This window comes from Poecilia reticulata, linkage group LG15 (assembly GCF_000633615.1).
Source record: "Poecilia reticulata strain Guanapo linkage group LG15, Guppy_female_1.0+MT, whole genome shotgun sequence".
NCBI classification, from domain to species: Eukaryota; Metazoa; Chordata; class Actinopteri; order Cyprinodontiformes; family Poeciliidae; genus Poecilia; species Poecilia reticulata.
Window position 1 is genome coordinate 20,967,017 of NC_024345.1, and position 24,034 is coordinate 20,991,050.

The window sequence follows — 24,034 nt, forward strand, 5'->3', positions numbered from 1 at the left end:
TTCTCACTGGTGATGAACGGTTTGTCAGTTTGATCAGAAGCATCTGGTTGATATTTTTCCTCTTGAATCCAGTGTCGTTTTCTGCTTACTGGTTCATTACTGGTTCATGCTTTGTTCATCTTGAATCTTAAACACATGAAATTAGATTTTTTCCCCCTTCCATTTTCTTTTGCTCCTTAAAATCTCCTTATTTCACAAACTCAGTGACCCTCCCTGGTGTTGTGTGTTGCTCTGCAGGGGGCTGAAGGAGACGAGGTGACCGCGCTGCCTCTGCAGAGAAAAGGTCCACATCATCCTACACATCTGCTTAGTGAAGAATGAACAGTGTCTAGTTTCTACATGAACAGTTTGTAATGTCCAGAGTCATTGTTGACCAGCTGTATGGGTCTCTATGAGGGACAAAATGGACGGATGGACTGAGAAAAGCACAGAGCAGCCATCCATCCAGAAAACATGTTTTATTAACATAAACATATGGAAACACCTGTTGGGTAAAATTAATATTTTTTCACTTGAAAATTCAATAAAAATGAGGAACTGGGTGTTTAAGTGCACACGATATCAGTTAAAGCTTAATAATGTGATGTGAATGGATAAATAAGCTGCACAAACTAATTTAGAGATGATTTAAAGCCTCTTTATTAAGCTTCCCTCTGTTTCTGCTCTATCACCTCACTGGTGTTCTTCCTTCTAAGTAGCTTATTGTTAGCTTTAATGTTGACTGCATTGTTTTATCCCCGTCTGTTAGTCTGGATAAAAGCATCTGCCAAATGCATAAACATAAACAATAAATAGTGACACATAAATAACCTGAATGCATGGATGGAGCCGAACTTCCCCCTCAGGAATGTTCATTTCCTGGAGATTAGAGGCAAACGAGGAGGATTAATTAGTTTATCACTTAGTGTAGAAGTTGGATGAATGAACTTTGTGTGTGCGTGTTTGCAGATGTTTCCCCCACCAGCCAGGCTCTGTGTGAGGACGTGGTGATGGTTCTGACCGTGTTCTGTGAGAAACTGGAGTCGGTGGACAGGTAACGCTGCAGGTCTTCTGTCGGTGACATCACTTCCTCTCTGTGACTCATTGACCTTTCCTCATTCTCTCCTCCTTTCAGTGACAATCAGCTGCTGCAGCTGCTCTACCTGGAGTGCATCCTGTCCATGCTCAGCAGCTGTCCTCCCACAATGCACCTGTCCAGAGGTTTCACCGACCTGGTGTGGTACGACTCTCTGTTTCCTCCATTCTTGTTGCAACCAAAGCGAATCCACCACGTAGAAACCTGAAGATACATCATGTTGGAAGTTAAAGAGAGACGAATATCAGGAAAAATGTTTTTATTGACTTATGTCTTGATATTAATTGATGGTATTTGTTCTTGCAGGAAGCAGCTTTGTCCGTCTCTGGTGGCGATTATGGGAAATCCAGTCAATGATAAAACCATCACTTCTCACCACGGCTACACGCTAGAGAGAGACCGGCTTTCAGAGAGACTCGCTCAAGGTAACGCATCCGTCAGTCCGTCTGTCCGTTTATCCTCTTACTCGTCTCTAAATCCCAGATCGTTTCCTCTTCCTCTCCCAGGAATCGGTCAGGAAGTGGACTCTTCCAGTGGAGGCGTGTCGGATCAAGGCCGGGGGTCCGGCTGCTCCTCCAGCGCCCCCGCCAGGATCGCGCCGGTGGTGCGGACGGTGTGCTACATCGCAGCAGAGCTGGTGCGCCTGGTGAGCTGCGTGGAGTCGATGAAGCCGGTGCTGCAGTCGCTGTACCACCGGATCCTGCTCTACCCGCCGCCCCAGCACCGGACCGAGGCCATCCGCATCATGAAGGAGGTGATCCCCATCCGTCCATCCGTCCTCTGCTCACTAAATGAAGGAATGTTAACATCTTCCTGTCCTGGTCAGATTCTTGGCAGCCCGCAGCGGCTCTATGACCTGGCCGGGCCGTGTGTAGCAGAACCTGAAACCAGGAAACGCTCCTTCTCAAAGAGGAAGTCCCACCTGGATCTGCTCAAACTGTCAGTAAATAAACCTGATCCACAGCTTCATTCAGAGAAAACTAGATGAAAGTCAGCAATTTGAGCCTGGACTCAGTTTGGCTGTGATGTTCTGTGTTCAGAGTGATGGACGGGATGACGGAGGCCTGTGTGAAGGGCGGCATCGAGGCGTGCTTCGCCTCCGTTTCCTGCGCCTGCGCTCTTCTGGCTGCGTTGGATGACCTGTCGCAGGGTCGCGGCCTGCAGCCTGAACAGGTCGACTCATGACACCAAGTCAGAACATGAAGAGAAACTCACAACCGCTTTCTGGAAACTATTAGTTTTTTTAGAAAATACTAATAATTGCAATTAATTAACTTTAATTCAATATATTCTAATTACTTGTATGCTGCTTATGAAGGGATGGATGTGTAGTAATAATGAATAAAACTAAAATAAATGGTAAAAACTAAATACAGACTACATTTAAGACCATAGATAACAGTAAACGGAGGTTCTTGAAGTTTCCGCCTTGCAGGAAGAAGGTCCTGGGTTCAAATCCCATCATGGCGACTGTCTGCATCGAGTTTTGACGTTTCTCCCTGTGATGGTTCTGTCTGGATGGATCAACAGCAGTAAGAGTCGCTGTGTTTCCTCCTGCAGGCTCGGTTTCTCCTCAGGCGCCTGGACGACATGAAGGACGGGTCAGAGTCCACCCGGGAGTCCATGGAGATCAACGAGGCCGACTTCAGGTGGCAGAGACACATCCTGTCCTCAGAGCAGCCCCAGTGGGACTCCGCTGCCTCCAACATGGCCACCACCGAGCGCAGCCCGGACATCAGCATCAGCATCACCACGGAAACGGGACAAACCACCCTGGACTTGGAGATGGGGGACTTGGGTCTGGGTCAGGGACACACGCCTGAGGAGTGCGGCGAGGACGCACGCGTCCAGCTGAGCTGTCCCTTCGGAGGCCAGGAGAGAAGCCAGCGGGAGCCGGTAGGAGGCGCGGCTCCGAGAGGAGAGAGGTCGGAGGGAGGAGGAGGCCGCGGCGTGGAGGCCGAGGGTCAGGAGGTCAAGGACAGAGGAGGCGTTCCTCCTGACGTGGTGCAGAGGAGTCACGCTCTCGTCTTCCCTGACATCACCAACTTCCTGTCAGTGGACTCCAGGACGCGGCCGCACCACGGGCCGGGGTCCAGGTACAGCGAGAGCAACTTCAGGTACGACTCCGTCAACTTTAGGGATCATTTCGAGGATTTTTCAAGCTAAGCAGCTCTTTAGCGCCATCTAGTGGCAAAAATGACAGATGTATTTAACGCAAATGTTTTTGTATTCTTGACGAGACAAAACAAATTTTCATCAGCAAAATAAAGGAACTTGTTTTAAGTCAATAATTTCTTCTTACTGATGAAAAAGTGCTTTTCTACTGACAGATTATTACACTTTTGGGAAAAGTGAGTCGTTATAAGTAAAGTAATCTGAACTACTATTGTTAAAACAAGCTCCTATGTCTTGGTGAAAAGTTATGTGTAAGTTAGTTTTGTCTGATTTCAAATGTGTTGAGATATTTGCACTAAAACTAGACAAAAAAACGTAAGATTTTGTGTTTCTGAACAGCTTTGTCGCTGACCAATCAGAACCAAGCTGGCTGGTGATTGGTCTTTATTGCGTCTGTTTTTCTAAGCGTATTAAAATCAAGTTCCTCACCGTTTCATTCACCCTGGTTGTCCTGCAGCATGGAGGAGCAGGACTTGTCTCGGACAGAGTTTGACTCGTGCGATCAGTACTCCATGGCTGCAGAGAAAGACTCGGGACGCTCCGACGTGTCCGACATCGGGTCCGACAACGTGTCTCTGGTGGACGAGGAGCAGCAGACGCCTCGGGACTGCCCGGGCCACCGCTCCCTGCGCACCGCCGCCATGTCCCTCAAACTGCTGCGCAGCCAGGAGGCGGACCAGCAGAGCGCCAGGCTGTTCGTCCAATCGCTGGCGGCGCTGCTGCCCCGCCTCCTGGGGCTGGCCTCCGCCCAGGAGGTGGACCTGTCGCTGCAGAACTTCTCCTCCACGTTTTGCTCCGGGCTGCAGGCTGGTAAGCCGAGGGAAGAGGGACCAGCAGAGACTCAGTGTGATGATGATGTAGCTGTAGAACAGAACAGACTTTGTTTGGGTTGTTCAGTAACAAACAGCTGTTTGCTGACCAGCTGACCGAGCAGCTCTTTGTGTCTCCACTGTTTTATTCAAGCAATCAAATATTTTGGAGGATGAAGTTTAGAGAACACAGATGATAAAACAGCAGAAGTTTTCTGTTAAGTGAATTTTACCATTTCATGTTCGGCCAGAATGTTGTGATGGTCCTGAAGTTCTTCCACTTTTGGATTAAAATTTCTCTCATGTCCAGTTTGTAGATGACAAACTGGACATCTTTGTCCACTTCCCCTCAGTGTGTCTCTGCTGGAGGACTTACAGTTTCTGTTAAATCAGTCCAAGCTGCAGGACAAACTCAGACTAAAATTCACTCCTTTATTATTTGGTCTGAATTTTTCCTACCAAACTGGACCTTAAGGCTCTTTTTTACCTCTTAGTTTTCACATGAAACTCAGTAAATGCATCAAAATAATAGAACATCAGAAGGTTCCCATTCTCAAATGTTTTTTAAACCATTTATTCTGTATTGATAGTTTGGTTTAGATTCCTGTCTGTGTCTCAGCTGATAAAAACGGTGGTGTTGTGATTGCTAGTCAGACTCAGTGAAGTTTAATAATGAATTTTAAAGTTTAAATGTTTGGTTGGGACTCTCTAAAGCTGGTGTTTTTCTTTCCTTCCTCTGTTCAGGAGGGATTCACTCTCCAGGCTTTGAATCAGGCGACCCTCTGAAGTGTCTGATGAACGCAGACGGCCTCTACCTGGTGTCGTACTACGCTCTGCTGCTCAACCTCAAGCTCTGCTGCTGCGACTACTACAGACGGAGAGAGCTTCCGCCCGCCCTCAGTCTGGTGAGCACAGCCACAGCCACAGCTGCTCTCCTGATGAGCGCGCAGCTGATGAGCGTCTCCCTCCGTGTCCTGCAGAAGGAGTTTGTTCGGCTGATCCAGAGCAGCGGAGTCCTGGTGGTTCTGTGCCAGGCCTGGATCGAGGAGCTTCACCACCAGGTGTTGGAGCGCAACCTGCTGGCTGACGCCGGGTACTGGGGCTCACCAGAAGACCGCACGCTGCCGCTCATCACCATGCTGACAGGTCTCTGATGTCCTTCATGCTTCTTAAGACAGAAATCCAACTCACCATGGAAGGAAACCTCATGTTGGAGAATCCAGAGGATCATAAACCCAGTATGCTGTGTAGCTGCATTTTGTTCATCAGTGACAATCTTTGCTATATTTACAGATAATTTTATCCAAAGAAATCATGCATCTGCACATCTTGCTGGTCTACATTATTTGATCCAACTCTGATGGTTTTCCATTTCGCTGTAACTCTGTATTTAATGGGTCGAACGTTAAACTGAAGCGCTGAGAGTTTAGGAGTTAAGGGATGGGAAAAATAAAACATTTATGTAGTGGATTGTTTCCAAAAGACGATTATCTGAATGAATATTTGGTGCCAGTTGTTTTGTATTTTTGTGTTGTCAGACATCGACGGCCTGGGCAGCAGTGCTATTGGAGGTCAGATGATCCAGAGGCCGTCCAGCCAATCAGCACTCAGCTCTGAGAGGGCTGGAGGCGACACAGCGACTGCAGGTCTGTAACTCAACTCACGGCGGACATCTTGGTTACAGTCATGCATTCATCCATTTCACTGTGGGGACTCAGAGGTCCCCCAGGGCTGATCCTCAGATCCCCTGTTGTTGGTTTTGATTTGCTTCTCATAAAGTTTTCTTGTCTTTTGAACAAACAGCAGCAGATTTCCTGCAGGATTTTCTGCTGTGGAGTCAAATTACCTTCAACTAGTAGCTGCAGGTTGAACTGGATGAGAAACAAAACTATAAATAATTAGCTCTGAGATCAATTTCTTTATAAATAAATCTTGTTTAATTCATATGTGTTGATATGTAATAGTGAAGTAATGTCTTAATGTGTCTGGGGTTTATGTCTGTGACTTATCGGCAAAAAACATTCAATAAAATGCATTTTATATTTACTTACTTGAAATTATGTGTCAAAATTTACAATTTGGACACTGAAAATATAAAAACTTCCATAAAATGCCAACAATGCATTTTAAGAATATATTTTTTCTTCTCCTGCAGCAACAAATGATCCTAAACTGAACAATTTGACATGATTAGAAAGCAGAGCTGGTTGTTCCTGTCTGGACAGAGGGAATAAATATCTGGTTTAATGGATACTTTATGAAATTATGAGGAACAGTTTTTAGATATTAGCAACTGTTTTGAAGAGAGGGATGATGGGAAATAAAAATATGAAGACAGATGTGGAAGGAATGACCTCATCTGCAGCCCTTCATCTGAAAAGGTCTGCATAAGACTGACATGATGATGTCATAAACATGACATAACACCTGCACTAAAAGGTGCATTAAAACTGTCAGCTTGGCATTATTCAGCAAATAATGACACTTATAATGATCGAAACTCCTTCAATTAAAGTGTTTCCACAGAAACCTTAACCTCGTTAACCATGAGTCACGCCTCATGACATCATCGTTCTTCAGGACCAGAACCCAGCTTGTGATGCTAGCTGCAGGTTTCTCTCTCTCCTCTCTTTGTAATCAGGTGCCATTTTCTCCCGCTTCATCCTCACCGGCGTGTGGAAGAACCTGATTGATGTGCTGTCCACGCCTCTGACGGGCCGCATGGCGGGCAGCTCCAAGGGCCTGGCCTTCATCCTGGGGGCCGAGGGGGTGAAGGAGCAGAGCCAGAGGGAGAGAGACACCATCTGTCTGAGTCTGGACGGCCTGCGGAAAGCCGCCGCGCTCAGCTGCGCGCTTGGTGGGTGAAACCTTTGACCTGAGTCTGCTCTGTCTGCAGAAACGGGGATAGATTAATAAATCAAGTTTAAGGACAACCAGGGTTTCAGCAGAGTGGTCAGGGCGTTCCTGGACAGCTCTGTCAGGAAAACGTAGCCGGGCTGAGATTTATGTCTGGATATCACAAGGTCACCGAGGAGCACAGCGTTGGTCCTGAAGGCTCTGATGAGTGTGAAGGAGGGCTTGATGTGCTGCTGGGTGTCGGGGCCCGCAGCTGCGTTTCAGACTGTTTGTCTTTATTTGGTTCCTCAAGCTGGACTTTGTTGCTCCAGCGCTGTCAGACACTTCAGAAGGCAGAACGAAGGATTCTTTAAAAGTCGAGCAATGATTTCAGCTGATTTAGAGTCAGAAACAACAGCAGTAATATCTAAACATCAAGTTTTTATACCAGTTTAGCTGTGGAGGATCCCAGGGTCCAGGAGTCGGAGTAAACCCGGAACTGGTTCATCACAAGGAACAGGGGAAGATTATTGTTGTCTGAATATAATTTATTTATTTTTAACAGGAAAATATAAAAAAAAAATTGAGCCTGTCTCAGTTTAATTGCTGTTTTACAACAGCTTCCTGTTCTGCAGAACATTAAAACACAGAAATACCAACAGATACAACTTTGTGGTAATGACACTATGAAGAGGATGGGTCTGAAAACGGAGCCCTGGGGAACACCGTCAGGACTGAGTGAGTTTGTTGTTGCATTAGAAACCTGCTCCGTTCTGCCGGTGGAGGCTGATCTGAACAGGAAGTGATGTCGCTGTTCCTGCAGTTTGGAGAATCATCCTCATCTAAAGTTTAAAGGTTTCACTAAAAGCCCAAAATTATTGTGTTCAGGTTGGAAATAAAATTTATTTTATAAGATTCAGAGAGAGGTTTTGCTGTGGTCATGAAATATCGAAGAGATTTTACTAATTTTTTCTTCATAAATTGTTTTAAAACCTCAAATTATTCAGCAGGAGGTTGGAAACTAAATGATGTTTTCTTTTCCTTCTGAAACCAATTTTCCAACATATTGAATGGATTTATGTTAACAGCAGGGAGAGGCAGCTGTTAAATGGGTTTAATATTCACACAGATTGTTGTTTTCCTTCCCAGGAGAAAACCTCTGAAGTTAGCTTAGTGTTGCTGGACCAGTTAAAATTGTTTCTCAGGTTAATTTTTTTTATATATTTGGTTTCTTCCTGGAATATTTCACATTACATTCACCAAGAATGGTGAGTAATAACCAGAACCTGTCAGTTATCATTGAGGAATCACACATGATGTCAAACGTCAGCCGGGTCTCAGTTTCAGTTCTGATCCCTGGTTCTGCACCTGTGGAACAAATGATTTTAGAAAACAAACTTCCTCTTTTGATCTGACCATGAACTGAAGCTGATCGTGTTTGTTGGCCGTTTTCCTCTTTCAGGCGTTGCTGCCAACTGTGCATCAGCTTTAGCCCAGATGGCTGCAGCCTCCTGTGTGCAGGAGGAGAAGGAGGAGAAGGAGGTGGCAGAGATGGGAGACGCCATCACACAAGGTACCGAGTATGACAGCGCCACCTGGAGGCCAAACGTGCACGGATCGTTTTATTAAAGCAGCTTCGCACAAAAATCCACGGCTTGAAAACAGAAAGAGGAAAATAAAACGCCTTTAATATAAACTCATATTGCATAAATATCAGAGTGAGACGCTGTTCTTAATCTGTGGTAAGAAATGGATCTTTACTGACATCTAGTGGCCAGTTTGGAAAACAGCTGGAAATTTCAGCTGATGATTTGTAAAAATATTCAACATCATTTTCCAACTGACTTGACAAATATTTTAATGAATAAATCATGCAGGGCTGCAGCTCAGTTCTAGTTTTCAGTTTAACTCTCATGTAGAGGGAATCATGTTCATTTAATTAGTTAATTTACTAGAAAATCAGTTAAACATGGCAAAGTGTGGAACATTAATTAGTCCTTTTTATAAAGAATATGATCAGTCTGTGAAGGCCTAAATGGAAAACAGCTGAGTTATGTTTAACCACCAGTTATAGCTGAGATGCTCCCCAACTGGTAGAGAAACATTTTAAATATGCATAAACACTATTATGGGATGTTTCATAAATTTGCAGAAAGAATCACTGATAGATTTTTCCACAGACTAAAATGCAGTTTTGAGGGGAGAAAAGAGAAAAACATGTTTCACAGCAGAAAAATGATTTGATTCAACCTTTTAGCAAATGTTTACAGTTTTTTCACAATCATGAGTTTTAAAAATAAACTTAATGGGTGAGAATTATTTTCCTTCACTTATTCATTTGAAGTTTAGCAGCCATTTGGTCTGTTAGTGTTCATGTTCAGGAATGTGTGACTAAAAATGGCTGCAATCTGCAGTAGATTGAAGTATTTTTCTGTCATTACATTAAAAAACCCCACATAATATAAAAATTTAATTAAATAAAAAGTAACTGTACAGACTTTAACAAGCTTTAAAGGTGGAATGTTTTTGGGGATCTGATTCCTAGAACAGATTCATGTTGAATCCGTTTTAAAACCTTCCTTCCTGCCTGGACGTGAGCTGAGCTCAGCTCTTCTCCTGCATCCCTTTGCTCATCTCTGCCGTCTTGTTGCTGTTGGCAGTGAAGCAGCGCGTCGAGCAGCGGCTGGAGCAGATGGGCCGTCCTCAGGGAGTCCGCCTCCACACGGCTCATGTGCTGTGCATGGACGCCATCCTGAACGTGGGCTTAGAGATGGGCAGCCACAACCACGACTGCTGGCCACACGTCTTCAGGTACCGACACATGAGCCTCACCCTGCTGCAGCCGTAAAGTCATAGAAACTCACTGCGGTCCGGCTCTGTCTCAGGGTGACGGAGTACATCAGCTCTCTGGAGCACAGCCACTTCAGCGACGGCTCCCTGCAGCCGTCCTCCCTGACCACCATCACCCAGCAGAGCCAGCAGGCGGCGGGCGCTGCCGGCGTGGACCTGGGTCTGGAGCTGAGCTGCGAGCCGAGCCCCGAGGCGGCCGAGCTGAGCCTGAGCCAGCCGGTCATCCAGCCGCTGTCCATCCAGGAGCTGCTGAAGGAGAGCAGCAGAGGGGGGCGGGGCCTGGACCTGAGGGGCGGCAGCCTGATGACGGGGACCGGCGCCGCCAAGGCCGTCTGCACGCTGTCCACGCAGGCGGACAGGTGGGACCTCGCTCTGCAGAGGCTGGGATGTTTGAACCATGTGATGCTTTACTGGGTTCAGTTTAAACACATTAGTGTGTTTTATAGGTGCATACATGTATTTATGAGGGTCAAAGTGTCGCATCAGGCGTCCACCAGGAGGTGCTGTGCTGAAATACACCCAGCAGGCGGCAGTAGAGTGAATCCTGCTTGGTTCTGTGTCAAAGTTTTTATGTGTATAAGTTATCATAATGCAGATAAAGTCATAAAATGAGGTCAGTTTGTGTAACAGGGAGTTTTCTGAGAAATGGAGTCAAGATTTCAGCTGACGTCCTCCAGTCACGAGCATGCAACACACACACACACACACACACACACACACACACACACACACACACACACACACACACACACGCACGCAGTGAAGCTGCCTCTGTGAGTGTGTGTTCTGCTCAGACCAAGGATCATCTCTTATGTAAGCACTTATCCGAGCTGCTTTTGCAGGGAATAAAGAATTTTCTCTGATCCTCTGCAGCAGCAGATGGACTGAACACATTTCTGATGTGAAAGTTTCACCAAACAATAGTAAATAGACCAAAAGGCTGGTCTGTTTCTCTGCATCTTCATCTGTGACTCCTCAGTTTAGCAGCTCTTTATGCAGTGGTCACTAATTATCTGGTTATGTTGAATTTGCTCCACTTTCAAACGAAACATTTAAAAATATATTTTATTTGACTAAAAAAGCTGCAGTTCATCAAAGGAAAAATGTGTATTTCTTTGTTTCCAGGTCTAAAGTTCATTGATTCATTTGCTGATTGAAATATTAAAATGTTTAATACAAGTTAGATGTTCATATATAAACATCTTTCTGCCATTAAATAGAAAACAAATGAAGCCATTTTTCATAAATAAGTAATTTATGTTAAAGTTTTCATTTAGTTTCTATAAATGGTTGCTTTAAAGCTCCAACATCAACACAGTTTATTGACTTCAGTTCTAAAATACTTTATTAATCTCAAAATAATAAAATTATTATACAAGTTTTTTCAACTAGTTGTTAGACGCAGAAGGATCTCCTGTAGAGGTCAGTGTGGCAGTGGTTTTTATGCAGCCTCTGACTGAAGCCACTGTCTTGTTGTATGAGAGTCTGATGAAGAGGATGATGAGGGTTATCTAATCATTTTCACACCAAAACCTCCAGAGGTTTCAGGACAGAATCAACTTTTTTTATCTGCTTTTTGAGCCTCTTTGACTTTCATGAGTTTCATTTTAAAGAACTTGATTAGTTCTTCTATGAAGAGCTGTGAGATATCAGCCAGAGTCCTGTGGTAGAGGTGCAGCTGTAGGCATTCAAGTTATGCTTACTGGTGTATGTATATATTTGACCCATTGCACAAAAGAAAAATAACAGTAAACTCAAACCTGCACAAACATTCAACCCTGAGATTAGAAAACATTCAGTGAAGAGAACCTTCAGATCGTCCTATCGTCCTTGTGATGATAATGTGTGTGTGTGTGTGTGTGTGTGTGTGTGTGTGCGTGTGTGTGCGTGTGTGTGTGTGTGTGTGTTTCAGGCTCTTTGAGGAAGCGGCTACGAAGCTGAACCTGGTGGGTCTGGTCGGCTTCCTGCAGCAGCTCAGGAAAGCGTCTCAGTCTCAGCTCTTCAACTCGGCTGCAGAGACCGGAGATTATTCTCTGGTGATGCCGGGTAGGAAACACGATGTTCACACACGTTTCTGTCACTGCAGGGAAAATACTCACAGCCTGAGGAGTCAGCAGGAAAACATGGAGAGTAAACGTATGTGTTGACAGAGAGCCTGGGAAGAAAGTCACCAGCAATGACCTTAGAGACGAAGCTGTTACTGTCAGGGAAGGTCGAAGGTCATTTCAGATTATTTCTAAGAGGAAAATATTACATAAAATAGTCTTAATGTTCCTGCAGATTCAACCAAGTCAGAGAAATGACTTAAACCTCTGAGCCAAATCACAACAATCAGAAAAAAACTGAACAGAAAGTTTGAAAACATGGAAACATGAATTAGGTTTGATGAACGCATGAATTTCCTTTGGACAGATGAAACCAAAGATGAGATTAACTGTCATTTCCAAAAGTAATGTCAATATCCCAGATAATGATCGATGTAAAGAATAAATAATCGTCTTCAAACACAGACTGTCTTGTTGCCGTGGAAACCTTGATGATTTTCTCCGGTTGTGTTCAGGAGTCGCCAAGTCGACGTCGGAGCGCCGCAGCGCTCTGCATCTCTTCCGTCTCGGAGAGGCCATGCTGAGGATCGTCAGGAACAAGAACCGGCCCCTGCTGCACATGATGAGGGCCTGGAGCGTGGTGGCGCCCCACCTGGTGGAGGTGGGGAACTGCAGCAGGGAGGAGGGTCTTCTGAAATGTTTCTGCTCCGATTGTCCAGTTTCTCCTCAATCAGTCGGTTAATTTCACTGCAAAAACTTAAAATCTTACCAAGTATTTTTGGTCAAGATTCTACTGCAAACATCTAAGAACACTTGGAATAAGACAAACTTTTCAGCAAGATATGTGAGCTTGTTTTAGGCCAATACTTCCTTAAGTTTTCTGAAAAACTTATTTCACTTATAACAAGACATTATTTCACATAGGAGTGAAATAAACTGTAAATGAAACTAGAATGTTTTCATCAATATTAAGGAATTGTTGACTTAAAATAATCTCTTATATCTTGTTGAAAAGTTACTTACAAATTAGTTTTGTCTTATTTCAAGTCTACTAAGATATTAGCACTACAGAAATAGTTTCTAAGATTTTGTGTTTCTGTGGTTGATTGGTTCATGATTCATTTCATTCTGGGGGATAAAAAGTGTTTCGTTTCCAGGCTGCTTGTCACAAAGAGCGCCATGTTTCCCAGAAGGCCGTTTCCTTCATCCACGACGTTCTGACCGAGGTTCTGACCTCCTGGGCCGAGCTTCCTCACTTCCACTTCAACGAGGCGCTGTTCAGGCCGTTTGAGCACATCATGCAGCTGGAGCTCTGCGACGAGGACGTCCAGGACCAGGTGAGGTCCGGTCCGGTCCGGTCCGGTCCGGTCCGGTCGGCGGCAGCACAGGGAAGCTTCCAGCCACATGCTCCAACCCGCCTGTCTCCCCCAGGTGGTGACGTCCATCGGGGAGCTGGTGGAGATGTGTTCCCCTCAGATCCTGTCCGGGTGGAGGCCGCTGTTCAGCGCCCTGAGGACCGTCCACAGCAGCAGGGCGGAGACCAAAGACTACCTGCTGGGAGAATACTCCATGGGTAAACTGGCAGACTGGTGACCGACGCTGGTTGTCACGGAGACCTTAACAGTTCAGATTATCTCCTCCTGTTCCCGCCTCTCGCTCCATGCAGGGAAGACCCAGGCTCCCGTGTTCGACGTGTTCGAAGCTTTCATCAACACAGACAACATCCAGGTGTTCGCCAACGCCGCCACAGACTACATCATGTGTCTGCTGAAGTTCGTCAAAGGCCTGGGTGGGTCTGGCTTTTTAATCTGCTCACATTTCCAGACCTGCAGGATTTATTCCTCCTGGAATCAGAATCCGGCGTTTGCCTGTTTCATGTCTTTATTCAGAGCAGCTGGGATTAACATTTCTCAGAACTTTCATTTCATTTTGTCCTTTAGATGTGACTGTTGTATTTGTGCAGCACTTTTTGCTCCTAATTCCAGTTTTCTGTGTTTGTGAGCAGGAGAGGTGGATTATAAGGAGATTGGTGACTCTGTTCATGTGTCTGGGTTGAGCTCCACTGTCCTCTGCGTTCCGGCTCTCGACTACCTGCACAAATGTTCCCAGGTAGGACCTCACCTGTCGCAGCAGCAGCTCGCCTGCTGCAGCAGCTCATCGCCTCTCACCAGGTTCTGTTGGGTTCCAGCTGCTGGCTAAGATCTACAAGATGCCGTCCAAGCCGGTGTTCCTGGGCGCCCGGCTGGCCAACCTGCCCATGCGGTCTCAGGAGCGCTCCGTCAGCAGCGAGGACGGCGTCGACTGCGTCCTGCAAGAGTTCGACGACGACACAGGTGAAGAAGACTTCCTGTTCCTCCCGGTTCGTTTCCTGTTTGGGGTCCAGCTGAGGTTTCCTCTGCGCTGCAGGTCTGATCCAGGTGTGGATCTTACTGCTGGAGCAGCTGACCGCCGCCGTGTCCAACTGCCCCCGGGAGCACCAGCCGCTCACCCTGGAGCTGCTGTTCACGCTGCTCAGAGAGGTCACAGCCGTTCCAGGTGACTCAGGAACACAGCAGCCTGGTCTGCAGGAAACACCTGGAATATTATTAAATATTCATAAGCATGCAGTAAAAACAGGCGTTTGTTGTTTTTTTTCACAAAACCTGGAAATATCAGCTGCTCTGTGCCAACGATGCACAGATTGATGACTCAGATATTGCAGCGTTTGTGTTCAGTAGGAAGCAGATATTAAGGAGAAAGGAATTGTAAATATGAGAAATGGTGCCAGAAGAATCCAGTGAGGTAGCGTTAGCTGACTGAATAAGTAAAAATGAAAATCCATATGTTTTAAATGCTTTACTGTTCAGGGTTTCCCCTTCCTGTGTGAACAAACCACCAGCTGCTCAGGTTCCCTAACTGCTCCACATCACCTGCAGGTCCAGGCTTCGCCATCTTCGCCGTCATCCAGCTGCTGCTTCCTGTCATGTCGCTGTGGCTGCAGCGTAGCCATGGCGACCACTCATACTGGGACGTGGCGGCGTCGAATTTCAAGCACGCCATCGGCCTGTCGTGTGAGCTGGTGGTGGAACACGTCAACAGCTTCATCCACTCAGGTGAGCTGCTGTTGCCTGGTGCCTCGTTCCATCCTGCTGCTCTCCTCCCTGATTGGACCGTTGGGTTTACAGTCCGGCTGGTTGTTTCTCTCTGCAGACATCGGCTACGAGTCTCTGATCAACCTGATGCTGAAGGATCTGTTCAAGCTGCTGGTGGCCTGCGTGTCTGAGCCTGCAGAGACCATCTCCAGAGTTGGCTGCTCCTGCATCAGGTCGGCACTCAGACCATCGATTCCTACTGGCTTCAGGAGTCACAAGAAAATATTTCATTATATGTATACATTTTTCCAGAAATATTAAACTAATTATTTTTTTTATATCTTCAGAGACATGATATGAAGTTGTTTTTATTAATATAATTCAACTTTAAAGAAAAATGTCCTCCAGAACAAAGATGGTTGTATAACATATAAAACCAGTGAGAATCATGGGAACCATGAAGATATGATGTTCTGTCCTGAATCTTAACTGCTTTGATTTGTGCGTGCGTGCGTGCGTGCGTGCGTGTGTGTGTGTGTGTGTGCAGGTACGTGTTGGTGACTGTGGGTCCGGTGTTCACAGAGGAGATGTGGAGGTTGGCCTGCTGCGCTCTGCAGGATGCTTTTTCTGCAACGTTAGAGCCTGTGAAGGTACACACACACACACACACACACACACACGCACACACACACACACACACACACCCCCACACACACACACACACACACACACACACACCATTAGCTGGTACACATGAGAAGGCTGCATGAACTCAGAACTGCATAAGAACAGATTTAAATGACCCAAGATATCAGAAATGATCAAAATGTTTTAGCTGGTAATGCTCACATTAGGCTTTCTAACAGAAGTTTAACTCTCTCTCTCTCTCTCTCTCTCTCTCTCTCTCTCTCTCTCTCTCAGTCTCTCGTCCTGCTGCTTTCTGTGCCGAAACATTGTTTATTTTTTTGTTTCATTTTAAAGGATTAAAGTCAGAACCCAAAACATTCAGCCTTAAGTAAAAATAAAGCTTCGACAGGCTGAACAAAAGACGGAGACTTAATGATTCTTTAAATCATGTTATTGTGAATATGATGGTAATGATGGTACCGTAAGTATCAGTCTATCTGTCCAGAATACAGACAGACTGTCCCGTCCTGCTGCTTTTTGAAAGGTGTTAGAATCCAGAGACGAATCACAGGGAGAACCTGCAGACCCTACAGGCTGCTTACTGCATGCATTACTAAATGTTTTAGGTTTATTTCATGCCTACAACATCAATATTAATGAATTATTTATGTTTCTTTTATTTAATTGACCTCCATGTGTTTCAACCTGGTGTTTTTTCATTTTCTCTCACATCTTACTGCTGCCAGTAAGAATGAAACTTTGTTTTTATCTCAGCTTTGAACCGAACTGAAAGGTGCTTTGATTTCCATTGACCCCAAGCTGGAAAGGCTTCATCTGACCTGAACCAAACATCAGACGGTACCGAGCCTGGTGCCTGTTTCATCTGATTAAACCCAGCAGGCTCGGCTTTATGAGGACTTTGTGTTAATTTGTTGATGACGGCACCTGCTGTGTGCGTCTGGGTTTACTGAGAACATCCTCAGTGAGTCGAACCCCTGCTGCTGATCCACTTCATTCCTGGCTCCGGTTGACACAGAGGGGCCTCCAACGGGAATCTGACTGGAATATTCCTGCCTGACTGCAGCTAAGCAGCTTTACCGATTAAAACTCCAGTGTGTGTGTGTGTGTGTGTGTGTGTGTGTGTGTGTGTGTGTGTGTGTGTGTGTGTGTGTGTGCGCTTCAGAAAGAGAGATGATGGCATCTATTGATCCTGCTGTCACTGACGTTTTTCCTGAGTCTCAACAGATCAAATAATTTTAGATTCACAATAATCAACAGGAAAATGAAAAAGAAGCAAAATGTTATTTTGATTCAAAATTCAAAATTGTTCTCCACTTTGAAAGTCCATCTCATAAAATCCCAACAAAAGTTTGTGACTGTAAAGTGTGTAAGTACAGTAACTGGGTTAGAAGGTTTATTTTAAGTATTTTTCTGGTTAATGTGTCTTTATTTTCCACTCTGCATCGCTGCTGCTCCTTATGTTGACATATTGTCGTGTTTTAGGTCTCAGTGTTTTGTCATGTTATTGTCATTGGCTCTGAAACCAACCCGCTTCAGCATCATTTATTTTTACCGTGTCTTTTTATTAGTGAAAAATTACAAAACAAACACCTGAAGTTAGAAGTTGATCTGTAATGTGTTCATTGGTCTGTTGGTCTGTTACTGACTCGTCCTCTGCTTCACTCGCAGCTTAAATCTGAAACAAGTGGCTCATCCTTCAGACATCTGATCATGTGACCTTTGACAAGCTTTATGGAAAAGCTGCTTTTGTTTGTGGCACATTCAGGTCACGCCTGATCCAGAGTAAACAACATTTATCTACAACCCACAGAGAGTATTACTGGAGCTGCCTGGGTTTGGTGGCTGATCAGGAAAGGATGGAGATATTCTGGACCTCAGGGTTTGTTCTGCTGGAACCGTTAATGATGGACAAACATCCTCCAACCATTTAATTTAGAACATTTTACTTTGTGGTCAGTCATGTTGAAGTAGCTAAAATTAAAGGTGAAGCTCTTAGGTTAATAGTCAGTCTAAGTGTGCATTCACACCAGCCCAGTTTAATCCGGTTTAATCCGACTCCAATGCATTTGTCTGAAGTCTGGTTCATTCTGTGAAGTTTAATCTGACTCTGAATGGACCAGAACAGTGAACTCTGGTCTGAATACAAACAGTTTGGTTCACATGTGAACGCCAAGCAGGAAGCTGACTGCAGCGCAGGGCATTCTGGGTAAATACAACCAAAACAAATGTCTGTATCTAGTGCCAACAGGAAGTTTGGCTTCAGGTCTTTTCAAAAAGAAGAGATAAATCATCCAAGCACTAAAAACTGACGGCACTCTGTTGTGTTTATAATTCTACATTTAAGAAGTTTTACTCTGTCTTGTTCAGGCTGTTTGTGTTTCCTTTCCTCGCTTCCTGTCACACATGGATGGACTCTGGTTTGATGAGAGGAGCTGAAGTTCATCTTGGCAGCAGAACTTATAGAAAACTCAACACAGCAGCAGATTTCTGACAGGGATTGCTGTGTTTGTGTCCTTTGCTGTAGAACCTTCTGGCGTGTTTTCATAGCGGCTCTGACAGTTTCTCTGGAGACGCCTGTGAGGTGAAGGTGGCGGCTCCGTCTCACTCGCCGTCAGCTGAGACCGAGTACTGGAGGATCAAAGCTATGGCTCAGCAGGTCGGTTACAGCTTCTCTTCTAAAACTAAAACAGCTGAAGCATTAACGTTTTACAAGCTGTTCCCGTTAAATGGATTGAATAGATGAGTGTAGCATGTAAGACTGTAGAGCAGAGAATGATCTGAGTCGTGTCCTCTCTGTCCCAGGTCTTCATGTTGGACACTCAGTGCTCCCCGAAGACGCCCAACAACAAGGACGGCTTTGAGCATGCTCAGTCCTGTGTGCTCATCATCGAGCTGCCGGCTGACCAGCAGTCCAACGGGCATGCTCAGAAGAGGTGGACGCCGTCACTCTCACTGATGCATGTTTTCATTCTCTAACCACAAATCAAATCTCTGCTGGTTCTCGCTGACATTCTGTCCAGCTGGCTCCCTGCTTCTGGTTCTCTGTTGTTAAATCCAAATCAGTGTCTCCTCCAGGGTCTGTGTTTCTCTCCATGTCCGTCTCATGAACTCTCTCTTTTCTCTTTCTGCTGCTCTGCTGCAGGAAAATTGGGTAAGGCAGTTTTCTGACATCACTGACTTTGTGTTGGGTTTATTAGACAGATGCTCACATGCAGCAGCGATCATCTGGAGCGTGTTCATAATCACACTGCATCATTCGCCATCAGTGTGCACAACATGCAGGAAATGAACAGATTGTAAGAGATTAAAGGTTCCTGACTGTCACAGAATGACTAAACGAGTCTCTTCTCTGACCTGATGATTGGAATTAATCTACCTTTAACTCTGATCCGGGTTCACACCAGGTTTTAAATCAATCTATAATGTACTGTTTTCAACTAAAACAATTCTCATGCTGTCATCTACTGTTTTTACAACTTATATAAAAAATTACCTGCTGCTTCTCTGAAATCTTCTACATGTTTAATATAATTAGGATAAAGTGTTGTGGATCTCTGTTCATCATTTGTTTCCAAATCTTAATTCATTATGTTTCTAGTAATGAATAACAGAGTGATTCAGTGGGATGTGATTCTCTTTATTTTACATCTAAATCCTGTTTTAGCTGATCAGAAATAGAAATTAAAATTAATATTTCTATTTCTGTAGAAAGTTGAGACAAAGATTTTAGTTTCTTTGTTAGAACCGACTAAACGTGATTTTTCTTTCCGCCCTGCAGGATCCCGTTCCAGACCATCGTGGTGAGCCTGCTGTCCCATCAGGTCCTGCTCCAGAACCTCTACGACATCCTGCTGGAGGAGTTCGTCAAGCAGCCTGACGGCAACGAGAGGGTGACCCCTGTGACCTCTGACCCCAGCAAGCCCACCGCCGGCTTCCTGCGCTACATCTCCATGACAAATTTAGCCATCATCCTGGACCTGCTGCTGGACTCTTACAGGTTGCTGCTGAGTTTGACGTAAACTGGTTGTACTGGTGCAGACCGGTTCTGACCGGTGTCGTCTCTGCAGGACGGCTCGGGACTTTGACACCCGGCCGGGTCTGAAGTACCTGCTGATGAAGGTGTCGGGTGTTTGTGGAGCAGCCAACCTGTACCGTCAGTCGGCGATGAGCTTCAACCTGTACTTCCAGGCGCTGCTGTGCGCCACGCTGAGCCAGGCTGAGAGCATGACGGCCCAGCAGGTGGGAGCCAATCAGCAGAATGACCTCAGAGTCGCAGTAATCCCTGCTGAATGACCACATTTTGAAATTGACAGCAGGTCACATCATATTTTTATTCTGATGTTTAGCAGCAAAACCTGATCTGAGTTTAAATTCAAGATTTAAACCTTTTTGATTCTCCCAGATCAGCTTTGATCCAAAACTGTTTCTGAATGCATCAAAATATGAAACCAAAGTTATGTTCAGCCTGATTCAAGCATCTTTAGATTTGAATTAATGACTAATTACCTTTTCTTTCTATAAAAGACGGTGATGAAATGAACAAGAGTATAATATTCAGTATGTGTTGGAGGAGTTCAGAGAACTGATTCTTCCCAACATAATCAACATAGAGCTATTTATAGATATTAATATGACAGATTTTTGTTCCTGCCTTATTGTCTGGTAATGAAAGACATTCAGATCAGGTCTTTGATATGTTTGGATTATATGAATTGATGTCATTTATTAAGTGTAATAATCTGAATAGTTTAGTGTCTGCAAGTCACACATTGATGACCATCAGTTTCCACCTGAAACATTTACTAATAAGTATTTTGTAATAAGAAAAAACCATAATTTTCTCCTAATGAAACGTTTCTGTTCAGGTGAAGAGGATCCTGTACGAGGAAGAGGAAGGCAGCTCTGACTCCTCCCACCCTGGCTCCGCCTCCTCAGAGGATGAAGATATCTTTGAAGAAACAGCGCAGGTGATCAAAACGGAGTCTGATTGGTGGAGCTGTTTGTGTTTCATTTGATTATGAAGCTTAAAGTGTTGCTGAATTTGTCCATCTCATATTTTATATTCTCAGAAGAAAAATCTTTTCCGAACAAATTAATATAATCCTAACTGACCTAAAACAGAAAGAAAATCATTTTTCTTTGTTCATTCAGTCGTTTAGACCTCAGGTTTCAGTCGCTTGCTGTGAGTCGGGTCACTGACTCGGTTTCCTCCGGCAGGTGAGCCCGCCTCGCGGCCGTGAGAAGCGCCATCAGTGGCAGGCTCCTGCCCCGTCGCTCAGCGTCCAGCCTCTAGGGGGCGCCGACTGGGCCTGGCTGGTCAAGCGTCTCTACAAAGTGTGCATGGATCTGTGCAACAGCTACGTCCAGATGCACCAGGACCAGGAGAGCATGCTGGAGGAGACGCCGCTGCTGAGAGGAGGCGGGGGGTCGGGAGGAGATCACGTTTTCTTCCTGCCTCTCTTCCATTCAGAGACTTTCACTCCGACGTCGGCCGGCGGCTTTTCCGCCAGGGGGACGCCGTCAGAGGATGGAGGCATCAGGGGTCAGGGAGTAGATCTGAGTGCAGCTTCACCTGCAGAAACACCAACACCCAGCCCCAGGTTCAGGTCTGACATCTGTCCTGTTACTGCCTTAATGATGAAGATATTGAAACTTACAGCTGCAGGATGTCACTTATATGAAAAATCTATTTTCTACATTTTTGTTAAAACTGTCACTATGTTGCATTGCATGAGACAAAATCTATAAACATTTCTGCAGAGGAGTTTGACTTTTTTCACAGATTATCTTTCTCATAACAAACTGTCACGACAAAGTGACATTTTTTATAAAATCTACATTCTAACTAAATGTCTTTGATTCATCTTCTCGGTTATTTCTATTTCTTCCAGCTTCGCAGGCAGTCTGCCGCACCACTTCCAGGCCGGAGCAGAAAAGAGAGACTCCGGCATCACAGGGAGCTCGGTAGGAGGAGTTCCCAGCAGCGCCGCGCCCGGACGGAAGAAGGAATGGTGGGAAAGCGCCGGTAACAAACTGTACACCATCGCTACGGACAAAACCATCAACAAGCTGATGATGGAGTACAAACGCAGGAAGCAGCCGGTGCAGCAGCAGCAGCAGCAGCCAGTGCAGCAGAGCCACATCAACCTGTTCATGAAGGAGCAGGGCCGGGCGGCGCCGGGCGGAGCGGTGGGAGGAGACAGGAGGAGCCCCGTGGAGCTGCAGAGGCCCCAGCAGCTGGTGGACCAGCAGGGGCCCCCGCTCAGGCACTCGGTCAGCGCGGGGCCCGAAGTGCTGAGGCAGGAGAAGAGGCCTCGGTCAGGATCCACCATCAGCTCACACAGCATCTCCCTGAGGGACTCCGAGGCCCAGATACAGGTGAGGGAGGAGAGACCGATGTTACAGCTAAGAAACAAACTGATTCACTCTCATTATTTTTCTTTAAAACTGAAACTGAAGGGTTTCTTTCACCTGTCGGATCTCCAACAGAGTTTATGTGTCACTGACGGCTCGTAGTTTTTACCAACAGTGAAATCCTCCAACATCTAAAATCTGACGCCACTCCAATTTTGTTTACAATTTCTGAAGAAGGAAGTTATGCTCGGTGTTGGGTTGTGCTGTGGTGGTGCAGGGGTTCAGCACAACCCATGTATGGAGGCCTTAGTCCTCCATACATGGGAGCAGGTCCGATTCCCGGCCTGGTGACCTTTGCTGCATGTCTTCCCCCTTCTCTCATTACCCACGTTCTTGTCAATTAACTATCAAATAAAGGCCACTAGAGCCAAAAAAAAGTTATTTTCAGTGTCTTTTTAAAAGTTTCCATGTCGTTTCCTTCAGTGGTTCTTGGTGCAGCGCCCCCACAGGCCAGGAGGGGAACAGGTTGGTTTGACTCAGAGCAGAGAGGAAGAGAACCACAGCAGCCGGAGATGAAACGTGTTGCAACAAGTTGATGCCCCAGTTCTGACCTTTGACCCGTCTCTCTCTGCAGGCGTGGACCAACATGGTTCTGACTCTCCTGAACCAGGTGCTCCTCCTGTCGGACTCCAGCTTCCTGGCGCTCCAGCCGGCGCTCTACCCGTGCCTCAGCCAGCTCTCCTGCCACGTCACCGACGCGCGGGTCCGGCAGGCGCTGCGCGAGTGGCTCGGCCGGGTCGGCAGACTGTATGACATCACCATGTGACATCACAGGGGTCGACGGGGTGTGGCTGAGTGAAGGACACACTCAGGGAAAGAAACGACCCTTTCACAGAGAGAAGACTCGGTCAGCTGGACGGAGGAACTGCTGATTAAATGAAGAAAGTTTGTAATTGTTTGTACGATGGAGAGCATTTAAATATAAACGTGCCATTTTTGCTCTGGTTCCTTGTTAAAGTCTGATTTTCTGAATGGCTTTTATTTACTTGATAATATTCAGAGCTCTTCTGTTTCCTGTTTCTAGTCATCTTGATGTTGTGTTGCTGCTCCGCCTCCATATTTATTGTCACTTTGTGATGCTTCCTTGTGCATCGCAGCATTCCTCTGAGACTTTTCCCACCTTTTACTACGTATTTTGTAGATTTCTCAAAGTTTCTGCAGTCAACAGAAATGTGCATTTTGTTGCCCTTGTGCATGTGCATTCATGTTGCTGCTGCTGGAGCAGAGAAAACGGCTTATTTGCTTTAAAACAAAAATTATAAAATAAAAAAAAATCCACAGGGTGCCTTTGGGGGAGGATTTAATAACCTGTTGCTTATCATCATTTCTGTTTTTAGTCGGTTAGCAGGACGTTTGAAGGATCTGTGAGTCCAGCTTCAGTCTCTGGACCACAAACTTTTCATTTCAGAATCAAACAGGCGACTTACTGCGGATTTAATCCGACTGTTTGGTCGTCTCTTTTCTAGCTTCAGCTCTTTGTGTCTGTCTCTGTATCGCTGAATGTCACTCCTGTTAAACTTTTAACACTGAGGTATTTATTTAAACCAAATACAACATGCAGAATATGGATTTATGGCCTCTTCTTTAAATCTGTGATGTTTTTATGCTTCTTCTCTCACTGTGAAGATCATTTAGTTTGAAATTTGACATGTGAGAAACGTGGAGCTGGTTATGGTGTTACTGCTGTCACTGTTTGTTCCTGATCCGTCTGCGGCTGAAACAGAAAGCTGCAGGTTAAAATCTCCTGAAACGTGTTCAACATCTTCTGTTCCTGATTGAATGTCTTCATTTAAAATACAACCAGATTCTGCTGACTCTTGTCTTCTTTATAAAGGAGTAAAATGTGGGGCCAAAGCATGGATGATAACTGAAAATAATGCTCTGTAGCGTGAATCTAAAGTTGAAAGTCTAAATAGTTTGTGTCCAGGATGTGTGGGATCTGCAGAGATATTAAGACGGCTCTATCCCAGTAAAGATCAGACCGTTTTCATCGATAGGAAGGTCTTAGTGTGTTGTCATGGTGACATCTGTTGATGTTGGATCATAAGAGTTAGAAAGTTGTGAACTCAGTGGTTCACACCACATGACAGCAACGGCCTCTGGCTGGCTGGC

At 45.5% G+C, this 24,034-nt stretch overlaps 1 protein-coding gene across 3 annotated transcripts in view; it reads left to right on the forward strand.

Annotated features, from left to right (window-relative positions):
- arfgef3 (ARFGEF family member 3) overlaps nt 1-23,736 on the forward strand; it is a 35,847-nt gene extending 12,111 nt beyond the window's left edge. For 2 of the 3 annotated variants that reach the window (XM_008430113.1, XM_008430115.2), the window contains exons 7-42: nt 238-283; nt 949-1,033; nt 1,115-1,219; nt 1,382-1,500; nt 1,582-1,829; nt 1,902-2,014; nt 2,116-2,248; nt 2,636-3,192; nt 3,708-4,060; nt 4,804-4,964; nt 5,040-5,205; nt 5,598-5,705; nt 6,701-6,916; nt 8,357-8,467; nt 9,555-9,705; nt 9,780-10,103; nt 11,657-11,790; nt 12,305-12,450; nt 12,947-13,126; nt 13,221-13,362; nt 13,456-13,578; nt 13,795-13,898; nt 13,978-14,122; nt 14,196-14,324; nt 14,705-14,881; nt 14,979-15,093; nt 15,408-15,510; nt 18,033-18,164; nt 18,311-18,441; nt 18,651-18,659; nt 19,287-19,505; nt 19,576-19,747; nt 20,374-20,475; nt 20,726-21,114; nt 21,400-21,886; nt 22,497-23,736. In XM_008430113.1, coding sequence (XP_008428335.1) covers nt 238-283; nt 949-1,033; nt 1,115-1,219; nt 1,382-1,500; nt 1,582-1,829; nt 1,902-2,014; nt 2,116-2,248; nt 2,636-3,192; nt 3,708-4,060; nt 4,804-4,964; nt 5,040-5,205; nt 5,598-5,705; nt 6,701-6,916; nt 8,357-8,467; nt 9,555-9,705; nt 9,780-10,103; nt 11,657-11,790; nt 12,305-12,450; nt 12,947-13,126; nt 13,221-13,362; nt 13,456-13,578; nt 13,795-13,898; nt 13,978-14,122; nt 14,196-14,324; nt 14,705-14,881; nt 14,979-15,093; nt 15,408-15,510; nt 18,033-18,164; nt 18,311-18,441; nt 18,651-18,659; nt 19,287-19,505; nt 19,576-19,747; nt 20,374-20,475; nt 20,726-21,114; nt 21,400-21,886; nt 22,497-22,688 — 6,327 coding nt within the window. In that variant the 3' untranslated portion in view covers nt 22,689-23,736. The remainder of the gene's footprint in view (nt 1-237; nt 284-948; nt 1,034-1,114; nt 1,220-1,381; nt 1,501-1,581; nt 1,830-1,901; nt 2,015-2,115; nt 2,249-2,635; nt 3,193-3,707; nt 4,061-4,803; nt 4,965-5,039; nt 5,206-5,597; nt 5,706-6,700; nt 6,917-8,356; nt 8,468-9,554; nt 9,706-9,779; nt 10,104-11,656; nt 11,791-12,304; nt 12,451-12,946; nt 13,127-13,220; nt 13,363-13,455; nt 13,579-13,794; nt 13,899-13,977; nt 14,123-14,195; nt 14,325-14,704; nt 14,882-14,978; nt 15,094-15,407; nt 15,511-18,032; nt 18,165-18,310; nt 18,442-18,650; nt 18,660-19,286; nt 19,506-19,575; nt 19,748-20,373; nt 20,476-20,725; nt 21,115-21,399; nt 21,887-22,496) is intronic. The other variant, XM_008430114.1, reaches the window with a different exon arrangement.
- The last annotated feature ends 298 nt before the right edge of the window (nt 23,737-24,034 follow it).